We start from the raw sequence: 20,013 nt of genomic DNA, 5'->3' as shown, positions 1-20,013 counted from the left end.
GGTATACAGTTAAGTATATCTGCTTTAATTTGTAATATGATTTAACAGTTAAGAAAAATTCTTCCTTTACTCAGTGTTCATATTTCTTTTGGGGAGTCCCCAATTTACTATCTGATTGAGATCTACAAACTTATCTAATTTAGCTTTCTTTAATTCCTTAGATTTATCAGTGTCCTTTCATATTAATAACTGCTTTGGATAAAATTTATCATTTTTAAATCATGTATACTGCTAAAAGGTCATTTTAGGAATAATTGTTCTAATTGACCTTCTTGTAGAAGAAGCAAAATAGAAGGGATGGACATTATTGTTAAATATTCTGAGTTTGTATACTTTGGGTAAAGTGAAGAATTAAGACTTGGCAATATTATCAGACAATATTGTCTTCTGCAGTTTTTGGTCCTGGTCTTCAATGTGAGTGCTTCATACAGTTTGAACCCAGAATTGAGCCCAAAGAATCTTTGCCTACAAAAAATATATGACTAAATATGTTGAAATTCTCTAAATAGGCCAGAGATAGGCTATATCAGGAATGCATTTTTTGTTTATATGACTTATATGTATGTCCATATCATGAAATGATTAGGATTTAATTGCCTGAAAGACCTCAGTTCTATCTCTTGATTCCTCTCTAGTTGGTAGATGGGCTTGAAAAGATAGATGCTCAGTAGCCTTTTTATCTTCACTTAAGAATGCAGGCTCTTATTATCTGAGGCAGATTTGGGTTCATGATACACTGAACATATATGGATTTTTTTTTAAGGCTATTATGTTAATATCTTTAGATATTTGGAACACCAGTGTTAGAATAGAAAGGAAAATCCTAGTAGATGAGCGGAGTCCTTTTAGATTACCCATAAAGGATAGGACTACAAAATTGTTCTAGTTGGTGTAACTTACCAAGTTTACTGCCCACAAATTTTATTTCATTGTCCTCTGAACATAGCAACTTCTGCAGCTTTTGCTTCTCTCTATGAATTAGAAGTGACAGGAAAAGCATTGCTAAACTCCTTCTAGTTTATATCTTAGGGAACCAACTGGTGATAAGTATTATTTCAGTTAGAAATGAAAGAAAAGAATTTCCTTCTATTTGCTCTGCTACAATTCTACTATCTTGGTTTCACCCTAGAGAATTTCATAATTTCATCCTAGAGATTTCCTTGCAATTGTTATGGATGTGATATAATAAACATATTGAAAAATTCTAAGGCCATCAAAATACTGAATTCAAGATGGATAATTTTAATACTAGCATTTGCATGGATGCTGAGGTGTCTGTGTTTATAATAGGTCTATGTGTTCTGTGCATTGAGCGATGGTGTCTTAGTGCTGTGTGTAAACTGTGCTGTGTCAGGAATTGGGGGATTGGATGGGGTTCTCTAATATGGGTACTATATATGTTAAATTGTAAATGATGATGTAGTATGGGGTACTGTTATATTTTTTAAGTGATCATTGCCTTTTCTGCTGTACAATATGACCCTTCTCATCTCTCTCATTCATTTTGCATGCCTCTGCTCACTTCTGTACAGCCACAGTTGAGGCTATTGAGGCTGAAAAAGGTACGATCAGAGTCCTTGCGCTGGGCAGAGATCTGTGGTGTGTGGGTGGGCATCAGAGAATGTCCTATGGGTGTGTCTTACTTCTAGCTTGCACAGCCCAAGATGAATCATACTCACTGACTCAAGTTTAACAGTCATATCTTCTTCTTCCTTTTTTTTAAAATCACAAGGACTGATATTCATAGTGACAATTTGGTTTTTTCCCTTTTCTAGTATAGTAATGAGACCAGCATTTAATGTTTCAGAATTCTTTAGAGTATAGCATGTTATGCTATAATATTATAGCATTTATAGTTGCAAATAAAGACCTGTTCCATATTTTGCATGATTCTTTGCTACTCACATTTTTATATTCTTGAGTGAAATCCTCTCTAGATACAGGTTTGGTATTCTCGTGATAAAAAAATGATGAAGTCATTTTCAGTAATTCCCTTGAGAGTGCAGGAGCTGTCACTATGATTTTGTGCTGCAGTTTGGGCTGTTGTTTGCTGGTAATAGTATATTCATGTGTATCCTGTATTGACTTGGTATTACACGTTGCTGAAAGCTTTGCTGCCCCAACCATTTATTTGGTTCACATGCACAGACTTTTGAGTCTCAGGGATTGCATATTGAAGCAACTAGATCATAATCAATAGTATGGAAATCTTTTCTACGCACATTTTAATAATAGAGGATACATCACTCCAGATGAAGTGAATAAGAAACCATACCAGTTGAAGGAGGATTGCTGTCTGTTTTGATTTAGGTTTCCAAAAAATAGGCAATGAATAGCTAGTGAATTAGGGAAAGCATCTCCTAAATATGGAACTCTAAATACTTTTTGTTACCTACAAACACAGATCTACCTCCTGGAGGCATTTCCCACCTTTTTCATTTCATATTGGTGGTGATGGAGTGATGATACCTTGTCCTCCAAGGTAGTTCTAATTGCTAAATTTTAGCTTTATTTCTTTTCTACTCCCATGTTCTTGGTACAGATTTGTATGTGAAGGATTAATTCGTTTAGCCTCCTCACTTGCCCCTACTCTTGTTGCTGTCTTACTGTGATAGCCACTGTTGATTTTAGAGCCTGAGGTAGGAGATAATTGATGAAGTAGGAGTCAGGTTGAGACCCTGAGACCATTGCCTGATCTCAGGGTCAGGAGAGGGCTATTTTTGTGTCTTGTTTTTTTAAGGCTATGCTAACACTTGCCATCTATGAAGCTATCATGTTTATATTTAGGTTTAAATGTTTCATATTTTAAGGGGAAATCTGGAATGGGGATAGGCTTCAGTTACAGTACAGTTTAAATGTTGCTATGTACAACTAATTTCTTTCTTCTTAAAAATCATTAATTATGTTTTTGAAATCTCAGAAATGTTTTCAATTACTGACTTATCAAATTTGCATTTTGTTAAGCAATACGAGGATTCTCTCCACCACATAGAATCTGCAGTTTTGAAGAGGCAAAGGGTTTGGATAGGATCAATGAGAGAATGCCACCCCGGAAAGATGCTGTACAGCAAGATGGTTTCAATTCTCTGAACACCGCACATGCCACTGAGAACCACGGGACTGGCAACCATGGTGCCCAGTGACCCACGGCTTCCCAGGGACTCTCACATCTCGGGCCCCAAATGGACAGATCACCCGAGGAACTGGAGGGGTCGGCCAAGCTGACTGTAAATGTCACAGTCCCTCTGGAGAAACCATTGTGCTTTTGAGACCCCAGCCCCCTTCCTGGATGGAGGCTTGAGGGCCCTGGGACATGTGCTAACTGATAAGATTGGGTCATCGCTGCCAAGGTGGAGAGCAGTGAGCAAGGGGCTTGGGGCAATTTCCAGTGGAGGGCGACTACACCTCCATTTATGCTTGTGGTTCACACATTTACGTTTACAAATGAGATTTCTTTTTCCCCTCAGTAGAATTAGATTTTGTTTTTCAACCATTACTTCAAATACAATCCTAAGAGCTAATGTGGACTTTTTTTTTTCCATGAAATGTCTTTAAAGGATGAATTAGCATGGTCTTAAAATACATTTCCGAGGTTACTAAGCTGTATTTTGAATTATGGGCAAAATGCTGAGAAACCCAGTTGGCATTTAAATAAAATGCTGACCTCAGGTCTATAGTTCTTAAATGTGGCTAATTCTGTAATATAGTCTTGGTTTTTTTCAATTATGAATGCATAACCTGTTTCTAGGCAGACTCTCTTACTTGAATCCAAATCCAAAAACTAATTTAGAATCTTTCTTGCCCAGATCTTTTGAGATTTAAACCCCACAGATTTAAGAAGAAAATCTCTAAATTTCAGAATTATGAAGAATTACAGAATTACTCATTTAAGGTACTTTAAAAAGAAGTTTGTACATTGTCAAAGTAATTTTAATTCAAATCATGTCTGTAAAACTTGACGTATTTTGTGTATGCATGTTTTAATTTTGCAGATATTTAATATATAGACCTATGATGTACAGGTACGACATGTATAGGTTACCTAGATGTTATGAGAAATTTTAGTTTATTGTGAGTACTCAAGTTGCTTATACAGCCACCAGGGTGATTTACTGCTGGCTTTCTATCATTTTATGTTTTGATGCAAAGGAAATTTTAAAATGTTCTGGAAGTGTTTTGATTACACAGTGCAGCATAGAAGCAATGGTTCTGTTCAGTCATTCAGATGTTAGTGGAAGCATAAGAGTCAAGACTGCATGTTGAACATTTTCTTTTGATAGTTACAGTACTGCTTGGGTAAACTAAATGGAACCATGTGCTAATTTTACACAATTACTGACCTGTATTGACTGCCACTGCAGTTTGGTATTTACCTTTACTTTGGTGGCTTGCTTCCCTCATGCCCTGGAATACAACTCAGAGCTCCAGGCAGCGGAACCATCTATTGTTTGTTTGCCAGAAAGTGCACCCTGTATGGTCTCCTGTCTAAGTTGGAAATATTATGCATGTGCAGGACTATTCGAGTATTTTATAAACAGTAGCACACAATAAATTCCATGCATGGGCCGCTGCTCCTATCTCTGTGTTGGGTTTTATTTGGAAGATATAGTCTGATTTGACCTTCTCCTGCAAATCAGAAAATCCAGTTAATAGAATTGGGATATATCCTTAAGAGAAAATTATCTCCTGGATAGTTAATGCTAATTTGATTAATTAAATTCTTGTCTTCATAAATTTTGCTCTTTTTTTTAAAAAAACTTTGACTGCACTTGTTTTATATGAGTACTAGTGACTGAGCACTAGGAGACTCTGGATACCTATTATAGGCCTAAATCTACTATTTAAAATCAGTGTTTCAGTTAACTTTTAATTGAAAGAAAACATTGTCTATAATTTTGTTACAGTACTATTTGGAATATATTAGATGTTTTAACAATAAGAAAAAAACGATACTGCCATTATACTCCTTTCTTCTTTGTCATAATCAAAATAAGTATAGAACTTTGCAAATTGAGGGAAATTTGCATTTTGTTCAACATTTTATAATATAACTGTATAGGAAGTTTAATTACAGTTTTCAACATTATGATACATTATGAAACATTAAATTGAAATATTTATACTTGCCTAATTTTTGGTAGCAAAGAGAGCTCAAATTGTTAATCATTACAGCTTCTTGCTGTAATAGCATTTCTAAATTAAGAGCTTAACTGATCTATCAAGTAGTATTAACTTCTTTAGTCCTTAGGTCCATCACTAGGGTTATATAATATTTATGGAAGCATAGGTAAACATGAAGCATCGTTAGCAAAGCAGAAGAATTAGGGTTAATGGTAAAAATTAAAAAGAAGAAAATAAGAGGAAAGAATGGAATTCAGAAAAAGGGGTATACATGAAGAGTGGTAGAGTATTATCACCCAGTGTCTCATAGATCCTTTCCTATTTGTTGAATAGGAAGCTCTTTCTAGTCTGTCTTTTAACTAGTTTCACAATGAACTATAGAAATATTTTAAAAGTTTTTTTAAAACATAACTGATGATGAATGCAAGTTGTGAAAAGTTCAGATCTTCCTAAATTATAAATATCTACCAGAATAGTAGTAATGTTGGTAAAATTACTATTCAATATCAAATTTTTCCTATATATCATCTTGCTTTACATTCAAAGATGACATTCTGAGTTAGAAAAGACGATCTGACTTCTGTGACCTTTTGCAGTTTAGCCATTAACAAACCTCAAAACCTTTAAATGCTCTACCAATTAAATTTGAAATTGGCCTGAAATCTTTGCTTAAAATGAATTATCCTTATTTTATTCAGGATTTTTGCCTATTGCAACTGGTTTTCCTTTTCCACAGCTATTCTACATAATGTTATGTAATGGTTTTTTTTTTTTTTTTTGGCATCCTTAACACTTTTCTTCCACCTTCCCTGCTTGTAGTTTGTGCTTCTGCAGTTTGAGGTTTCCTTGGAATCCACTCTCTGCATCTGTTCATATGTAGATTTATTTGCCACGGTCCAGGGCCTCACTGCAAGTGGTTCTGTTCCCTAGTTTGATGATGTTCACAGAAGCAGGTAAGTGACATAGCTGGGGCCAGATGTGAGCAAAGTCAGGTCTTAGAGTCATACAGAACCATGCACTAGCAACTTCTGATAGGTTCTAGTGCTTAATAGCTCTAAGTGACAAGGAGCTAGGAATGTGGAATTAAAAATTCTCTGGATCAGCATCCATTACAGGAAGGAATGAGGTATTTGAGTTGATTGTTTTCTATTTTTTTTCTGTTCCTAGAAATAGTGTGTTTTTAGTCATTAATATATTGCTCTTGCTTACATTAATATCCCAGAAAGTTTTATTCCTTTTTTTTTTTTTTGCCACATTCTGTGGGTCCAACCCACGTCCCCTGCAGTGGCAGCTCAGAGTCTTAACCACTAGACCGTGAGGAAAGTCACTATTCCTCTTTTAAAATAAACAGGTGGAATACCCTGATGACATCTCCTCAGAAAGTGCCTTGCTCTCTTTTCAGGGAAATTGAATTTTACAAATTAATTCTGGATGTTTCTCCTACAACTGATTTCCCTTTGTTTACCATTGAATGACTATTTCTATTCTTCTTTTCTGGGCATTATATTTGTACTTAAGTTGTCAAGTTAAGTTAGAGCAGTGTTTGTTATGCTAAAAAGGACTCTGGGCTTGGGAGAACCCATCCTAGGTCTAGATTGACATCTTAGAACTGTAGGAGTTCCTGTTTCTCTGTGCTAATGTGTATCAAATACTGACTTCTGAACTAACCCCGGGGCTTATTCTTGACGTCGTGGACTGGGAACAGAAATGTTGCCTTAATAAGAGAGGCCCAGGAAGCAGTAGGCTTCACCTTTCCTCAGCCTTCTTGGCCTTTGGTGGGGTTGGGAGTGTTGACAGAGTTCTGAGCCTTCTTGGCAGAGAAGGAAGGTCAGAAAGAGAGTAGTCCACGGGCAGGGGGCCAGGCCGTTGCTTGCCTCGTTAGGAAGAATTCAGTGTTGTCTGTCTGGTTGGCAGGGCACACCTAATCACAGAGACCCAGCATTTCAGCAGTTTGCAAATGAAAGTGATATGAAGGGACAGCTGCAAATCAGCCACAACCTGGATCTGAGGAGATCAAGCATTTACTTCACTTGGAAGAAAGAGAAGGAAGGAAGCTGAGGGCTTAGCAGGGTAAGTTACTTTTCCATCAACTCCTCTGCTTGCTTAGTTTATAGTTAAGTAAAGAATTTATCACCCAAGGGAGTGTTAATCACTGATTAGGCAGCTAAATGTGGTCATAATAGCAATGTTCCTAATGTATTTCTCCTTTTTCTTTTCCCAACCCCTTTTGAGGATCCCCAGTGACTAGCTTTACTTACCCTTCTCTTCCTTACCTCCCTAAAGACATTTTTTGTTTGCTGGTGAATTAGAGAAAATTAGATAAGTCTCACCGGTCTGGAGATGGTGAAAAGATGAGTATGATTTGGTGAAATTTGAGTCTGTTGGTGGTAAGGAGCAGGGACGATGGGAAACCTAGGTGTGGGAATAGGCTAGGTAATATTTTAGGAAATTTAGAGATGAGAAATAAGTTTTTGTAGGCCATCGAATTCATGTCTCTTCTCCAGTGCTTGGTGTTGGTGTTCTCTCTATATACTGAGAATAAATTAGAGCTCAAGTCACTGCCTGTGTTTCTCTCAGGTCAGCCCCCAACCCCACCCACAAACTTGAAGGATCCTGGATCTCATTGCAGGAAAGTTAGGACCAGGGAATCTGGGTATACAAACTCAGACATGAGCCTGATGATATATACAGATGCAAATGCAAAGATCTGGCTCCTCATTCCCACCTTCTTACCTTCCTGTCAGAAAATTAGTCCATTTGTATCAGGAACCCACTCCAGACACAGAGGCAAGTATGACGTCAAAGATTTCACCAACACCATACTTCCCCAAACTCTGTGATCCCTTGACTTCTAGCGGGTTCAAACAGTCTTCCTTTGGACTTAATCTTCCATTGGAGGAAGGACCTCTCTTTGGAAAGGCAGATAAGCACCTTTTGGTCTTATTTGGCTTCTATTGCAGAATAAAGGCCTTTGGTTGAATATCAGAAAGATACTACTTATGGAATTAAGACTTGATTTCTCTCAAAAATACTTTTCCTCCATATCTATAAAGAAAAGTCCATTCTTTCAAGGTTTAAGAAGGTGATGTCTTGCCAGAGGGGGCTAAGTAGAGAGAGCATATAAATACTTATTCTAGAATTGTAGTGATTCTGGGATTCAGAAGAATCCCAGTGAAGCAAATGCTTGGTGATTAAAATTGGAGGGAAAAGCCAGGTCAGTTTTTGGAAATGGGATCCTAAGGCATGAGGGCAATTCCATCCACCCTTTAGTAGAGAGAGATGACTCTTGAATCCTAAAATAATGTACTATCTTTAGGTCTAATTTTTTCTTTATTGGTGGGAATATAGAAGGTATGATATACAGATGAGCTTAGTTATTTCTGTTTTGTGGACTTTGAAACTGTTCCTTTATGCAATGAGGGAAAAGAATACAAGGGTAGAATGAAAGGATGAAGAGAAAGAAAGTACAAAGGAAATCAAATTAGTTCTTCCATTAGCCTGGGAACAGTGGTTTACAAGAGTCATGTTGTAAAGTGATGTGTGTTAGCTGGATGATTAGGGGAGGGTTTTTGTTTGATTGTTCTGCCACCTACATCTCAGCTGAATGAGCATTCTCTCCAACAGATCAGGTCTGGAACGATTCAGTGTTAGACCATTTTTGGAGCAGAACACAATTCTTGATTTGAACTTTAATAGTTAACTCATTCATAGTAAAACCAGCCACTGTCGGCATTGTCATATCCTGTCATTTCCCTGTACCTACAGGCATTTTTATCTGGGGAGCAAAACAACTTTTTAGCTTCAAGAGCTCTTATAGGTACCTTTCTTTTTTTTTTTAATTGAGGTAAAATTCACATAACAAAATAATCCTTTTAAAATGAGCAATTAAGTGACATTTAGTACATTCACATTATTGTGCGACCATCACCTCTATCTAGTTCTGAAACATTTTCGTCACTCCCCCCCAAAACACCCATAACCAAGCAGTTATTCCTCATTCCTCCTTTAACCCAGCCCTTGGAACCATGGATCTGCTTTCTGTCTTTGGATTTACCTATTCTTAATACTTCATAAAATTGGAATCATATAATGTGTTGTTTTATGTCTGGCTTCTTTCACTTAGCATAATTTATCCACATTGTAGCATGTATCAGTATTCGTTTCTTTTAATGGCTGAATTTATATGTATGTATGTGTATGTGTGCGGAGAAGGCGATGGCACCCCACTCCAGTACTCCTGCCTGGAAAATCCCATGGACAGAGGAGCCTGGTAGGCTGCAGTCCATGGGGTCGCTGAGGGTCGGACACGACTGAGTGACTTCCCTTTCACTTTTCACTTTCATGCATTGGAGAAGGAAATGGCAACCCACTCCAGTGTTCTTGTCTGGAGAATCCCAGGGACGGGGGAGCCTGGTGGGCTGCCGTCTATGGGGTCGCACAGAGTCGGACACGACTGAAGCGACTTAGCAGCAGCAGCAGCAGCAGCAGCAGCATGTGTATGTGTGTATGTATGTGTCTCCCAGTTTGTTTATTCATCCATCTTTTGGTGACCTTTAGTTTGTTTCTGCCTTTTGACTGTTGTGAATAGTGCTGCTATGGACATTTGTGTATAGGCATTTGTTTGTGTGCATGTATTCAGTTATTTTGAGTATATACCTAGGAGTGAAATTGCTGAGTCATATGGTAATTCTATATTTAACTTTTTGCAGAGCTGCCATACTGTTTTGCAAAGCAGCTGCACCATTTTGTCCTTCTACAGTCAGTTGAGGAAGGTTCTAGTTTTTCCATATCCTCACCAACACTTTTGTTAATTTCTAGTATTTCGATAATGGCCATCCTAGTTGGAGTGAAGTGGTGTCTCACGGTTTTGATTAGCCTTTGATTAGTGATGTTTAGCATCATATGCTTATTGGCAATTTGTATATTTTCTTTGGAGAACTATTCAAGACTTTTGCCCAGTTTTAATTGAGCCATTTGTTGAGTTTTAGAAGTTCTTCACATATTCAGGATATTAATCTCTCATCAGATACGTGCTTTACAAATATTCTTTCCCACAGGATATTAATCTCTCATCAGATACGTGCTTTACAAATATTCTTTCCCATTCTGTGGGTTGTCATTTCACTCTGTCCTTTGATGCACAAAAGGTTTAAAATTTTGATGCAGTCCAAGTTATCTTTTTTATTTTATTGTGTGTGTTTTTTGTGTTATATTCAGGAACTTGCCAAATCCAATATCATGAAAGTTTTCTCCTGTGTTCTTCTAAGATTTTATAGTTTTATCTCTTACAGTTAGATCTTTACACTTAAACTCAAACCATTCTAGTTCCTTAGTTCCCAGGATTTTCCCATCTACATTTGTTATGCTCATACTCTTCTCTATGCTTAGAATTCCTCTTTCCCTGTATTTGTATATTCAAAACATCACCATACTTAATGGTCTATTCCAGCTGCTACCTGCTTCATAAAATCTGCCTGCAGCTTACCAACTGAAGAGACTCTCTTCTGATCTCCCATTAGTGCTTTTAGTTTCATTTTTCTTGTAAGATTTATATACTGCCTTTTGTTATGGTTTACATCTATCCCTTCTATAAGACATTTAAATGTCCTGTATATTTTTTTTCACATTTGTTTCTGTTATGGTATTTTGTGAATGATTTCATCTGTTTATCAGTAAGTATTTATTGAATGAATGGGTGTTTTAATTTTTTCCAATATAGTCTCTTTGATTTCCTCAGTCCTTGTAAAAGGAATAGAAGACAGGCCAGGAAAGGAGGACATCACAGAGTTCTTGCTAGGTAGTTGGTGAATGTGGGCCTAGTTATACTTCAGAACTCATCTCTTTAGGAGATTTTCCTAATACTACATATCAGATCAGATCAGATCAGATAAGTCGCTCAGTCATGTCCGACTCTTTGCCACCCCATGAATCACAGCACGCCAGGCATCCCTGACCATCACCAACTCCCGGAGTTCACTGAGACTCACGTCCATCGAATCAGTGATGCCATCCAGCCATCTCCTCCTCTGTCGTCCCCTTCTCCTCTTGCCCCCAATCCCTCCCAGCATCAGAGTCTTTTCCAATGAGTTAACTCTTCGCATGAGGTGGCCAAAGTACTGGAGTTTCAGCTTTAGCATCATTCCTTCCAAAGAAATCCCAGGGCTGAGCTCCTTCAGAATGAACTGGTTGGATCTCCTTGCAGTCCAAGGGACTCTCAAGAGTCTTCTCCAACACCACAGTTCAAAAGCATCAATTCTTCGGCCTTCAGCTTTCTTCACAGTCCAACTCTCACATCCATACATGACCACAGGAAAAACCATAGCCTTGACTAGATGAACCTTTGTTGGCAAAGTAATGTTTCTGCTTTTCAATATGCCATCTAGGTTGGTCATAACTTTCCTTCCAAGGAGTAAGCGTCTTTTAATTCCATGGCTGCAGTCACCATCTGCAGTGATTTTGGAGCCCAGAAAAATAAAGTCTGACACTGTTTCCACTGTTTCCCCATCTATTTCCCATGAAGTGATGGGACCGCATGCCATGATCTTCATTTTCTGAATGTTGAGCTTTAAGCCAACTTTTTCACTCTCCACTTTCACTTTCATCAAGAGGCTTTTTAGTTCCTCTTCATTTTCTGCCATAAGGGTGGTGTCATCTGCATATCTGAGGTGATTGATATTTCTCCCAGGGCAATCTTGATTGCAGCTTGTGTTTCTTCCAGTCCAGCGTTTCTCATGATGTACTCTGCATATAAGTTAAATAAACAGGGTGACAATATACAGCCTCGACGTACTCCTTTTCCTATTTGGAACCAGTCTGTTGTTCCATGTCCAGTTCTAACTGTTGCTTCCTGACCTGCATACAGATTTCTCAAGAGGCGGATCAGGTGTTCTGGTATTCCCGTCTCTTTCAGAATTTTCCACGGTTGATTGTGATCCACACAGTCATAGGCTTTGGCATAGTCAATAAAGCAGAAATAGATATTTTTCTGGAACTCTCTTCCTTTTTCCATGATCCAACGGATGTTGGCAATTTGATCTCTGGTTCCTCTGCCTTTTCTAAAACCAGCTTGAATATCAGGAAGTTCACAGTTCACATATTGCTAAAGCCTGGCTTGGAGAATTTTGAGCATTACTTTACTAGCGTGTGAGATGAGTGCAGTTGTGCAATAGGTAGTTTGAGCATTCTTTGGCATTGCCTTTCTTTGGGATTGGAATGAAAACTGACCTTTTCCAGTCCTGTGGCCACTGCTGAGTTTTCCAAATTTGCTGGCATATTGAGTGCAGCACTTTCACAGCATCATCTTTCAGGATTTGAAATAGCTCAACTGGAATTCTGTCACCTCCACTAGCTTTGTTCGTAGTGATACTTTGTAAGGCCCACTTGACTTCACATTCCAAAATGTCTGGCTCTAGGTCAGTGACCACACCATCGTGATTATCTGGGTCATGAAGATCTTTTTGTACAGTTCTTTTGTGTATTCTTGCCACCTCTTCTTAATATCTTCTGCTTCTGTTAGGTCCATACCATTTCTGTCCTTTATCGAGCCCATCTTTGCATGAAATGTTCCCTTGGTATCTCTAATTTTCTTGAAGAGATCTCTAGTCTTTTCCATTCTGTTGTTTTCCTCTATTTCTTTGCATTGATCACTGAAGAAGGCTTTCTTATCTCTTCTTGCTGTTCTTTGGAACTCTGCATTCAGATGTTATCTTTCCTTTTCTCCTTTGCTTTTCGCTTCTTTTTTCACAACTATTTCGTATAACTTGCTCCAGCTATATAACTCAGCATTGTAAGTGCTAGTGCTCATTTTACATCCATTTGATTTCTACTTTTGGGTTTATTGCTTATAATTGTGATGATAGGTCTTTTAAAATGAGTGTTTTCCTTCTCCAACTAGATTAGATTGATTATTTCTCCAGTTACACGATAGTTTTGGACAACCAAAACCTTTCTTGCTTTTTCCTTTATTTTAAGTTGATTTTTAGGAACACACTAATAGCACATGAATATATTCTTTGTATAAGAAGTCACACATTGCAAATAAGGCTAAAGTTCATTGACCTAGTTCCCACTGTAGGGCCTTTGCCCCTTCTCAGAGGAAAAATAACTGTTATCAGTTTTATATGAGCTGTCCCAGACTTTTTCTAAGCATCTATATTATATATAGAACTTCATGTATAACACATATATGCATAATTATATTCACATATAATTAATTCTCTGTTTTTTACAACTGCATGTGGTGATAAATAATCAGTAGATATGAAATAAATCTTACTATTACCTGGGCCTGAGAGACTAGAATGACAAGTAAAAGGTCAAACATATGAAAACACATCATGTGTGTCCAACTTACAAACTTACATATCTGTTCTACATATAGTCCCCAGGTATTATTGGATAGACCATGGCTCCACGGTCCCGACGACGAAGGCACAAGAAATCCCCCTCATCAGTGGCTCCTGTGGTTGAGACCCCACCTACAGTTGTGGCTCCTGTGCCTCTGATCCTCACTAAACCTGGCCCTAGCATTGATAAACTTGGCTTCTCCTCCTTGGAGGATAATGTTCCTGGCCTATCCCAGCTGATCCTTCAAAAACTGAACATGAAAAGCTACGAAGAATACAAGTGAGTGAGTAGCTCTGTGAAAGAGTGATATATTGTCTCCGGCAGAAGGTGGAGAGGAAGTATAGCTTGGGAAATATGGGGTATTTGCAATGAGGGATTTTCTCATCCCAAATTGTGCCAGTTTTATTACTATAAAATATAATTTGCTTAAATGAGAAATAATGGGAGTAGGAGAGGTGAAAATATATAGAAGTCAGGGTAGGTATCATGAGAACTTTTGGAGATATTTTTCCTGTTGCCATTCCTTCTCCATACTGTCTCTGCAGGTTGGTGCTAGACGGGGGTACTCCAGTGTCAGGCTTTGGATACCGATGCCTTGAAGAAATGTTCCAGAAGATGGAGGACACATTCCGATTCTGTGCTTACTGTAAAGCACTCCCTAGGGGCCTTTCAGACTCTAAGGTCCTCCGGCACTGCAAAAGGTGATTAGTCAAGAGCTGGTTGGGGAGACTTCTGGAATGATCCTGTTCCAAGACTTCATTGCAGGAAGAAAGGTCTGAGACTTACAAGACCTTTAGACATTTCAGACCTTCATAACTTTAGGTTCATTCCTCATTTTGTCTGATCTAGGCCACAGAGAAATTAGAAAAGAGTTGCTTATGAGGTTCATGTTTATTTTGGTATGGGGAGATTAGACAGAGACGAGAATATAATCCTTTCTACCTCTCTTCTCTTGAGTACTTAAGTATTAAGACCATATATGTTCTGAAGAGGTTGGGGCCACGCCTGTGATAACAGGGCAGCTACAAACTCCTGGTGGTCTTTTTTTTTTTTTTCTCTATAAGAGATATAAAAAGTTAGTTCTAGATAGAGGCTGAAGTGTCACTCTGATCCAAGAGAAAAATTGCATTCCCACACCCTCCTTCCTCCTCTGCCAAACGTAGTCCCCAAATTTGGTGCAGCAGCTGTCGTTCCTCTCCCTACCTTCCTCACCCAGTGATCTTTCTTCCTAGGTGCGGAAATATCAGTTCCCTTCCCCAGGCGTCCCCCATTCACCTATGAGGTATAGGAACATCTATTTCTGGGGCTCATTCTCTCAGGTGCAGAAATGTCTATTACTGTGGTCCAGAGTGCCAGAAGTCAGACTGGCCAACACACAGGAAGGTTTGTCAAGAACTGCGTCTTGTAGCTGTGGACCGTCTCATGGAATGGCTTCTGGTCACAGGTAGAGTGACGGTATTGGGAACTCTGCCATAATGGTCATATGAAAGCATATTGTTTAAAAAAAAAAAAAAAGGAACTGAATGGGACAGGGGAGTGGGGTAGCAGTTGTGGAGACAGGTTGGGAGAATGAACATAGAGGGAATATTGAAGGCAGGAAAAGATTAGAATCTTCTTATTCCTTCTTTCCTGCAGGTGATTTTGTCCTACCCTCAGGACCTTGGTCATGGCTGACTGAAGTTGTACAGGGTTGGGACACTTGGTTTTCTATGAGACGTTTACAGCTAGATGATACAATGGATGCTGTGCTTGACAGTCAGGCCATGACCACCCTGTGGGCCAGTGTAAGACGGCCAAGACCAGACCCAGATGTCCTGAAGGGCTCTTTGAAGCGGTTGCTGACAGATGTCTTGTCTCGGCCCTTGACACTGGGCTTTGGGCTTCGGGCCTTGGGAATAAATGTTGGGAAGGTTGGGGGAAGCACAGTGCACGTGGTTGGTGCTTCTCATGCAGAGACATTCCTCACTCGCCCTGGGGACTATGATGAGCTTGGCTACATGTTTCCTGGACACCTTGGCCTCCATGTAATCATGGTGGGTGTAGATGTGGCTGCTGGCTTTTCACAGAGTACCTCAGCTTCACTCCTGGAACCTGGCACAGTACAGCTTAGTAGCCATAGGGGCCTCTATCATGACTTCTGGGAGGAGCAGATAGAGACTGGGCAGATAGCCCATCCAGATTTGGTGGTGGCATTCCATCCAGGTAAGAGCCGTTGGTTTGGGGGAATAAGGGGTCAGTCCTCTGGGAGTTTTCCATCCTGGTCCTTATACTTTTAGAGCCCTCTTCATTGGATCAGGTTAAACATAATATAATGAAGACCCTGTTTGATCATTATGTGCTTTATTTCGGTTCATAATTTTCCGTTGAAGAATCTAGGGTAGGTGGTGGTGGTGGTAGATGAGCCTTGGAGGTGAGCTAGGTGAGGGTTGGACACAATTATAGGACTATGTTGTTTGGGGTCTGACTTTGCATTTCCCCTTTCTATTCCCATCTTACTTTCTTCCATAGGTTTCCATGCTTCCCCGGACTTGATGGAGGCTTGGCTGCCCACCCTCTTGCTACTTCGTGATTATGGGATCCCTACAATGATTACTGTTTACAGGTTTTGACCTCCTTTCTTTGTGGTACCTCCCTGATTCACTCACACCTCTATAGATAAACTCATTTCTCTCCCCCTTGCTCATGTTCTACCTTCTGGTGAGGATTTTCTTCCTTCACATACTTGGCTTTCTTATCCCTTCAAAGTGCTATGCTAATTAATTGAGCAGTTAGTATAGACATTTGGTAATTTTGGGGGTTAATGAGCAGTTCTTCTATCTTTTTCATAATCAGCAGAGCAATTTTTTTTTTCTTTGTCTTCCATAGCCATCAGGAGTTGGCAGCCTCGTTGCAGATTTTGGTGGACCTGGATACACACATCACAGCCTATGGAGCTAACCCTTTTGCGTCCCTTAAACCTGAACAGGTCTACTCCAACCCCAACAAGCAGCCAGTTTACTGCAGTGCCTACTATATCATGTTTCTTGGAAGCTCCTGCCAGCTGGATAAGAGGCAATTGGAAGAGAAAGTAAATGACAGGGTATAAATAGCTGAGCCAGATCATGACTGGATGTCTAGAAAATGGAGAGGCTATGATGAAATATCTGCTGATGCCAGATTGTTGCCAACTTTCAAATCTACTATATCGTAAACCTAATTCACTTGTCTGGGTAGATTCTAAGCTGAATGAGAGCTCCTGTATGATGTGACTCATTTCTAAGAGGTTAGTCACATGTTGCTTCTAGAGACAAGATTCTAGATTTAGTGTATCGCAAAAGGCCCTCATATCAGTCTTTGTAAACCATAAAGTTCTTAACAGTTTCCTTCGTGAGAAAGTTATACCTTTTGACTTGAACCAGATGGCACCAAGGAGAAGAATGGCACCTTACTCTTTTGAAAAAGATTTTCTTCTTATACAGCAGTTTGGGCTAAAAAAATGCAGATGTCTTAATGACTTGAAGTGGTGGAAGAATGAGCAATTCAGAGAAGTGGTTGGGAGCATGGGGGAGGTTGTGAGGATTGGCAAACTGTTGTACTTCCTGGCTTTTTCAAGATACATTTCTCATTTTCCTGTTTCTTTTTTTCCTGTTCTTTTTCCTGTTTCCTGTTTCTTCTAACTTTAGAGCAACTTTTTGCCCTTGTGTTGTATTTTAGATATCCCAGGGTGTCTCAGACTTTACTTGAATATACTGCAGTTTGTTATCACTTGGTCTACACCACAATAAATTCAGTTTGGGGCTTCTTAAATCACTTGTCTTATCTTATTTCCTATTCACTGGCAAGTGTTACTTGTCTACATAGACCATCTCAAGATTGGAGGTTTCTCTCTTGCCAAAGGAGTGGTTAACGTCAGTTCTCTTTTTAGGCCTGTCACTATACCACACCCTGTCTGTTGTCATCCATTTCTTACCACACTCTCAGGATTAGGATATTCCCTAAGTATTCATTTCTACAACTTGTTAAGACCTCAACCTCTCCACTTGTATCCAGATTATTATATAGAACTCTTACAGCTCAATAATAAAAGGACAAAAACCTCAATTTAAAAATGGGAAAATGATGTGAACAGATGTTTCGCCAAAGAAGATACACAGATGATCAATAAGGACATGAAAAGATGCTCAACATCATTAGTCATCTGGAAACAAATCAAAAGAAATTTGCATTTGTACAATAAAAGAAAGCACTTCTTTTGCAAGTATGACAACAATAAAAAAGATAATAAGTGTTAATGAGAATGTAGAGAAATTGCAACCCTCATACACTACTTGTAGGGATGTAAAGTTGTGCAGCTACTTTGGAAAACAATCTGGCAATTTCTCAAGAAGTTAAACATTGAGTTACCATTTGATCCAGCTGTTCTGCTCCTAGGTATGTAGGAGCAGAGAAATTAAAACATTTGTGCACAAATGTTCGTAGCAGCGTTAGTCATAATAGCCAAAAGGTGAAAATAACCCAAGTGTCCGTAAACTTGTGAATAGATAAAATGTGGTATGTACATATAATGAAATATTTGGCCATGCTGGGAAGGGTTGAGGGCAGGAGAAGAGGGTGACAGAGGATAAGATGGTTGGATAGCATCATCAACTCAATGGACATGAGTCTGCACAAACTCCAAGAGATAGTGAAGGACAAGGAAGCCTGGTGTGCTGCAGTCCATGGGGTTGTAAAGAGTTGGACATGATTTAGTGATTGAACAACCAGAATGAAGTACTAATTCATGCCTCACATGGATGAACTTTCATTCATCCGTCTTCATGTTAAGTGAAAAGCCAGTCATAAAAGACTACATATTGTCTGAGTGCATTTATATAAAATGCTTAGAGTAGGCAAATGTGGAAACAAAGTAGATTAGTGGCAGCATAAGATGACTGATGAGAGTATTGAGGATGATAGATAAAACATATGGGGTTTATTTTGGGGGTGATGTGTTTGCTAAAATTGATTGTGGTGATGGTACAACTCTATATTGAAAACCATTAAAGTGTACACTTTGTATCAGTGAATTAAAATGAAGCTGTTACCAAAAAACAGTTTTTTAAATCAGAGAATGTAAAAGTGAGAATCTTTGTTAAGTGCTTAACACAGTGCCTAGCACATAGTATGTATTTAATAAATGGTAGCTATTACTGAATACATACCACTTCAAATTTTATTCAGTAACATAAGTAGATTGAATTTACTGTGCAAGATGGCTTGACAGTGGAAAAATGGGTTGGAATGCCATTTTTATGGTTCAAATGATGTACACGTCAGCTAAAGTCGTTTATAGAACGTATGGCAAAGAAGAGGTAATTTCTAGCTGTAATGAGGAAAGCAAATAGGTAAATAATGACATTTTGTAGCTAGAACATATAAGTAAAATATATAGGGCTTGATTACTGATTGATACGTGTGAAGTGTGATATAGCTAAGAGTCTAATCAGGAGACAGAAACCACATAGCAATGGGTGACACAAAAATTTCCAGCTTAGAATGGTGATGACAGTACATGAAAGTGCCTTCACTTCATGCTAAATGCTGACGATTCCAAATCTGCTTTTGCCCTTAAAAAGTGTTTACAGTTTGCTAGTAGAAGACTGACAAAAGCAGGAGCAATATAATGAGTTATATTTTCTAAAGTCAGCATATGAAGTAAAAAAAATCTGTATTTTCAAAACTACATTGAAATTCCCTTAGGATAACACTCTACTGTGGATGACAACATATCCATCTCTCAATAAGTCTATCAGAATCAGTTTTTTCCTCCAGTATTGGAAAAAAAAAACCAAAAAACTATTTAGTTATCACTGGATGAAATAATTGGCTTGAGTTTGGGGGGCCCTGTTGTAGTCAACAAAGGATTTATTGAACATTTATTTCTCGTCACTAGGGATATCCCTGTTCTCAAGGAGCTTACATTCTGAGGGCAGCAGAGGGAGATGACACATAGTAAATACAGAACTTGATCTGCTTTTAAGTGCTACAAAGAAAATTAAATAGGGTAATCAGTGTGTTTAACTGGTGGTGGTGGTAGTGGCAGTGGGGCTACTTACGCTACAGTGCTCAGGGAATACGTACCTTTCTGAGGAGATGGATGATATTTGAGATATACAATGCAGAACATTCTAAGTAAGAGCAATAACAAGTGCAAAGATCCTGAGAATGTCTGGTGTGTTTGGTCACAAGGCTGGTATGTTTAGACCGAAGGTCGTTTTGATCAGAGTTTACTGCTTGAGAAGGTAGATGAAGAGGGATGAAGTCAGCAAGGTAGGCAGGGGCCAGATTATGTGGGGCATAATAGACCATGGCTATTTGAATTTGGATTTTATTCTGCTTTCAGTGGAAGCTAGTAGAGTTTAATCAAAGAAATAATATGATCAAATCCGTTATTTAGGAAGATCAGTCTAACTCAAGGAGTTTCTTAACCTCAACATTACTGACATGTCAGGCTGAATAATTCTTTGTTGTAGGAGGGTGCCCAGTGCATTGGAGAATGTAACATCCTTGGCGTCTCCCACTGATTCT

The 20,013-nt window shown here is 38.8% G+C and overlaps 2 protein-coding genes across 8 annotated transcripts in view; both read left to right on the top strand.

Annotated features, from left to right (window-relative positions):
- The window catches only part of PPP3CB (protein phosphatase 3 catalytic subunit beta), a 47,919-nt gene extending 43,342 nt beyond the window's left edge, over positions 1–4,577 (top strand). For 4 of the 7 annotated variants that reach the window (XM_070781931.1, XM_070781930.1, XM_070781932.1 and 1 more), the window contains 2 exons: positions 1,533–1,562; positions 2,965–4,577. In XM_070781931.1, the coding sequence (XP_070638032.1) occupies positions 1,533–1,562; positions 2,965–3,143 (209 nt within the window). In that variant the 3' untranslated portion in view covers positions 3,144–4,577. The remainder of the gene's footprint in view (positions 1–1,532; positions 1,563–2,964) is intronic. The other 3 variants (XM_070781935.1, XM_070781934.1, XM_070781936.1) reach the window with 1 other exon arrangement.
- Positions 4,578–4,724: 147 nt separating this feature from the next.
- On the top strand, positions 4,725–17,253 carry MSS51 (MSS51 mitochondrial translational activator). The gene is made up of 7 exons (XM_019953818.2): positions 4,725–7,191; positions 13,502–13,746; positions 14,013–14,168; positions 14,787–14,911; positions 15,103–15,669; positions 15,976–16,069; positions 16,333–17,253. Exons 2-7 carry the CDS (start codon positions 13,526–13,528, stop codon positions 16,550–16,552), a joined length of 1,383 nt encoding a protein of 460 aa, XP_019809377.1. The 5' UTR covers positions 4,725–7,191; positions 13,502–13,525; the 3' UTR covers positions 16,553–17,253.
- The last annotated feature ends 2,760 nt before the right edge of the window (positions 17,254–20,013 follow it).

Source organism: Bos indicus, chromosome 28 (genome assembly GCF_029378745.1).
Source record: "Bos indicus isolate NIAB-ARS_2022 breed Sahiwal x Tharparkar chromosome 28, NIAB-ARS_B.indTharparkar_mat_pri_1.0, whole genome shotgun sequence".
Lineage (NCBI taxonomy): Eukaryota > Metazoa > Chordata > Mammalia > Artiodactyla > Bovidae > Bos > Bos indicus.
Note: the sequence above shows the minus strand (reverse complement) of the source record. Positions and strands in the feature narration are given on the sequence as shown.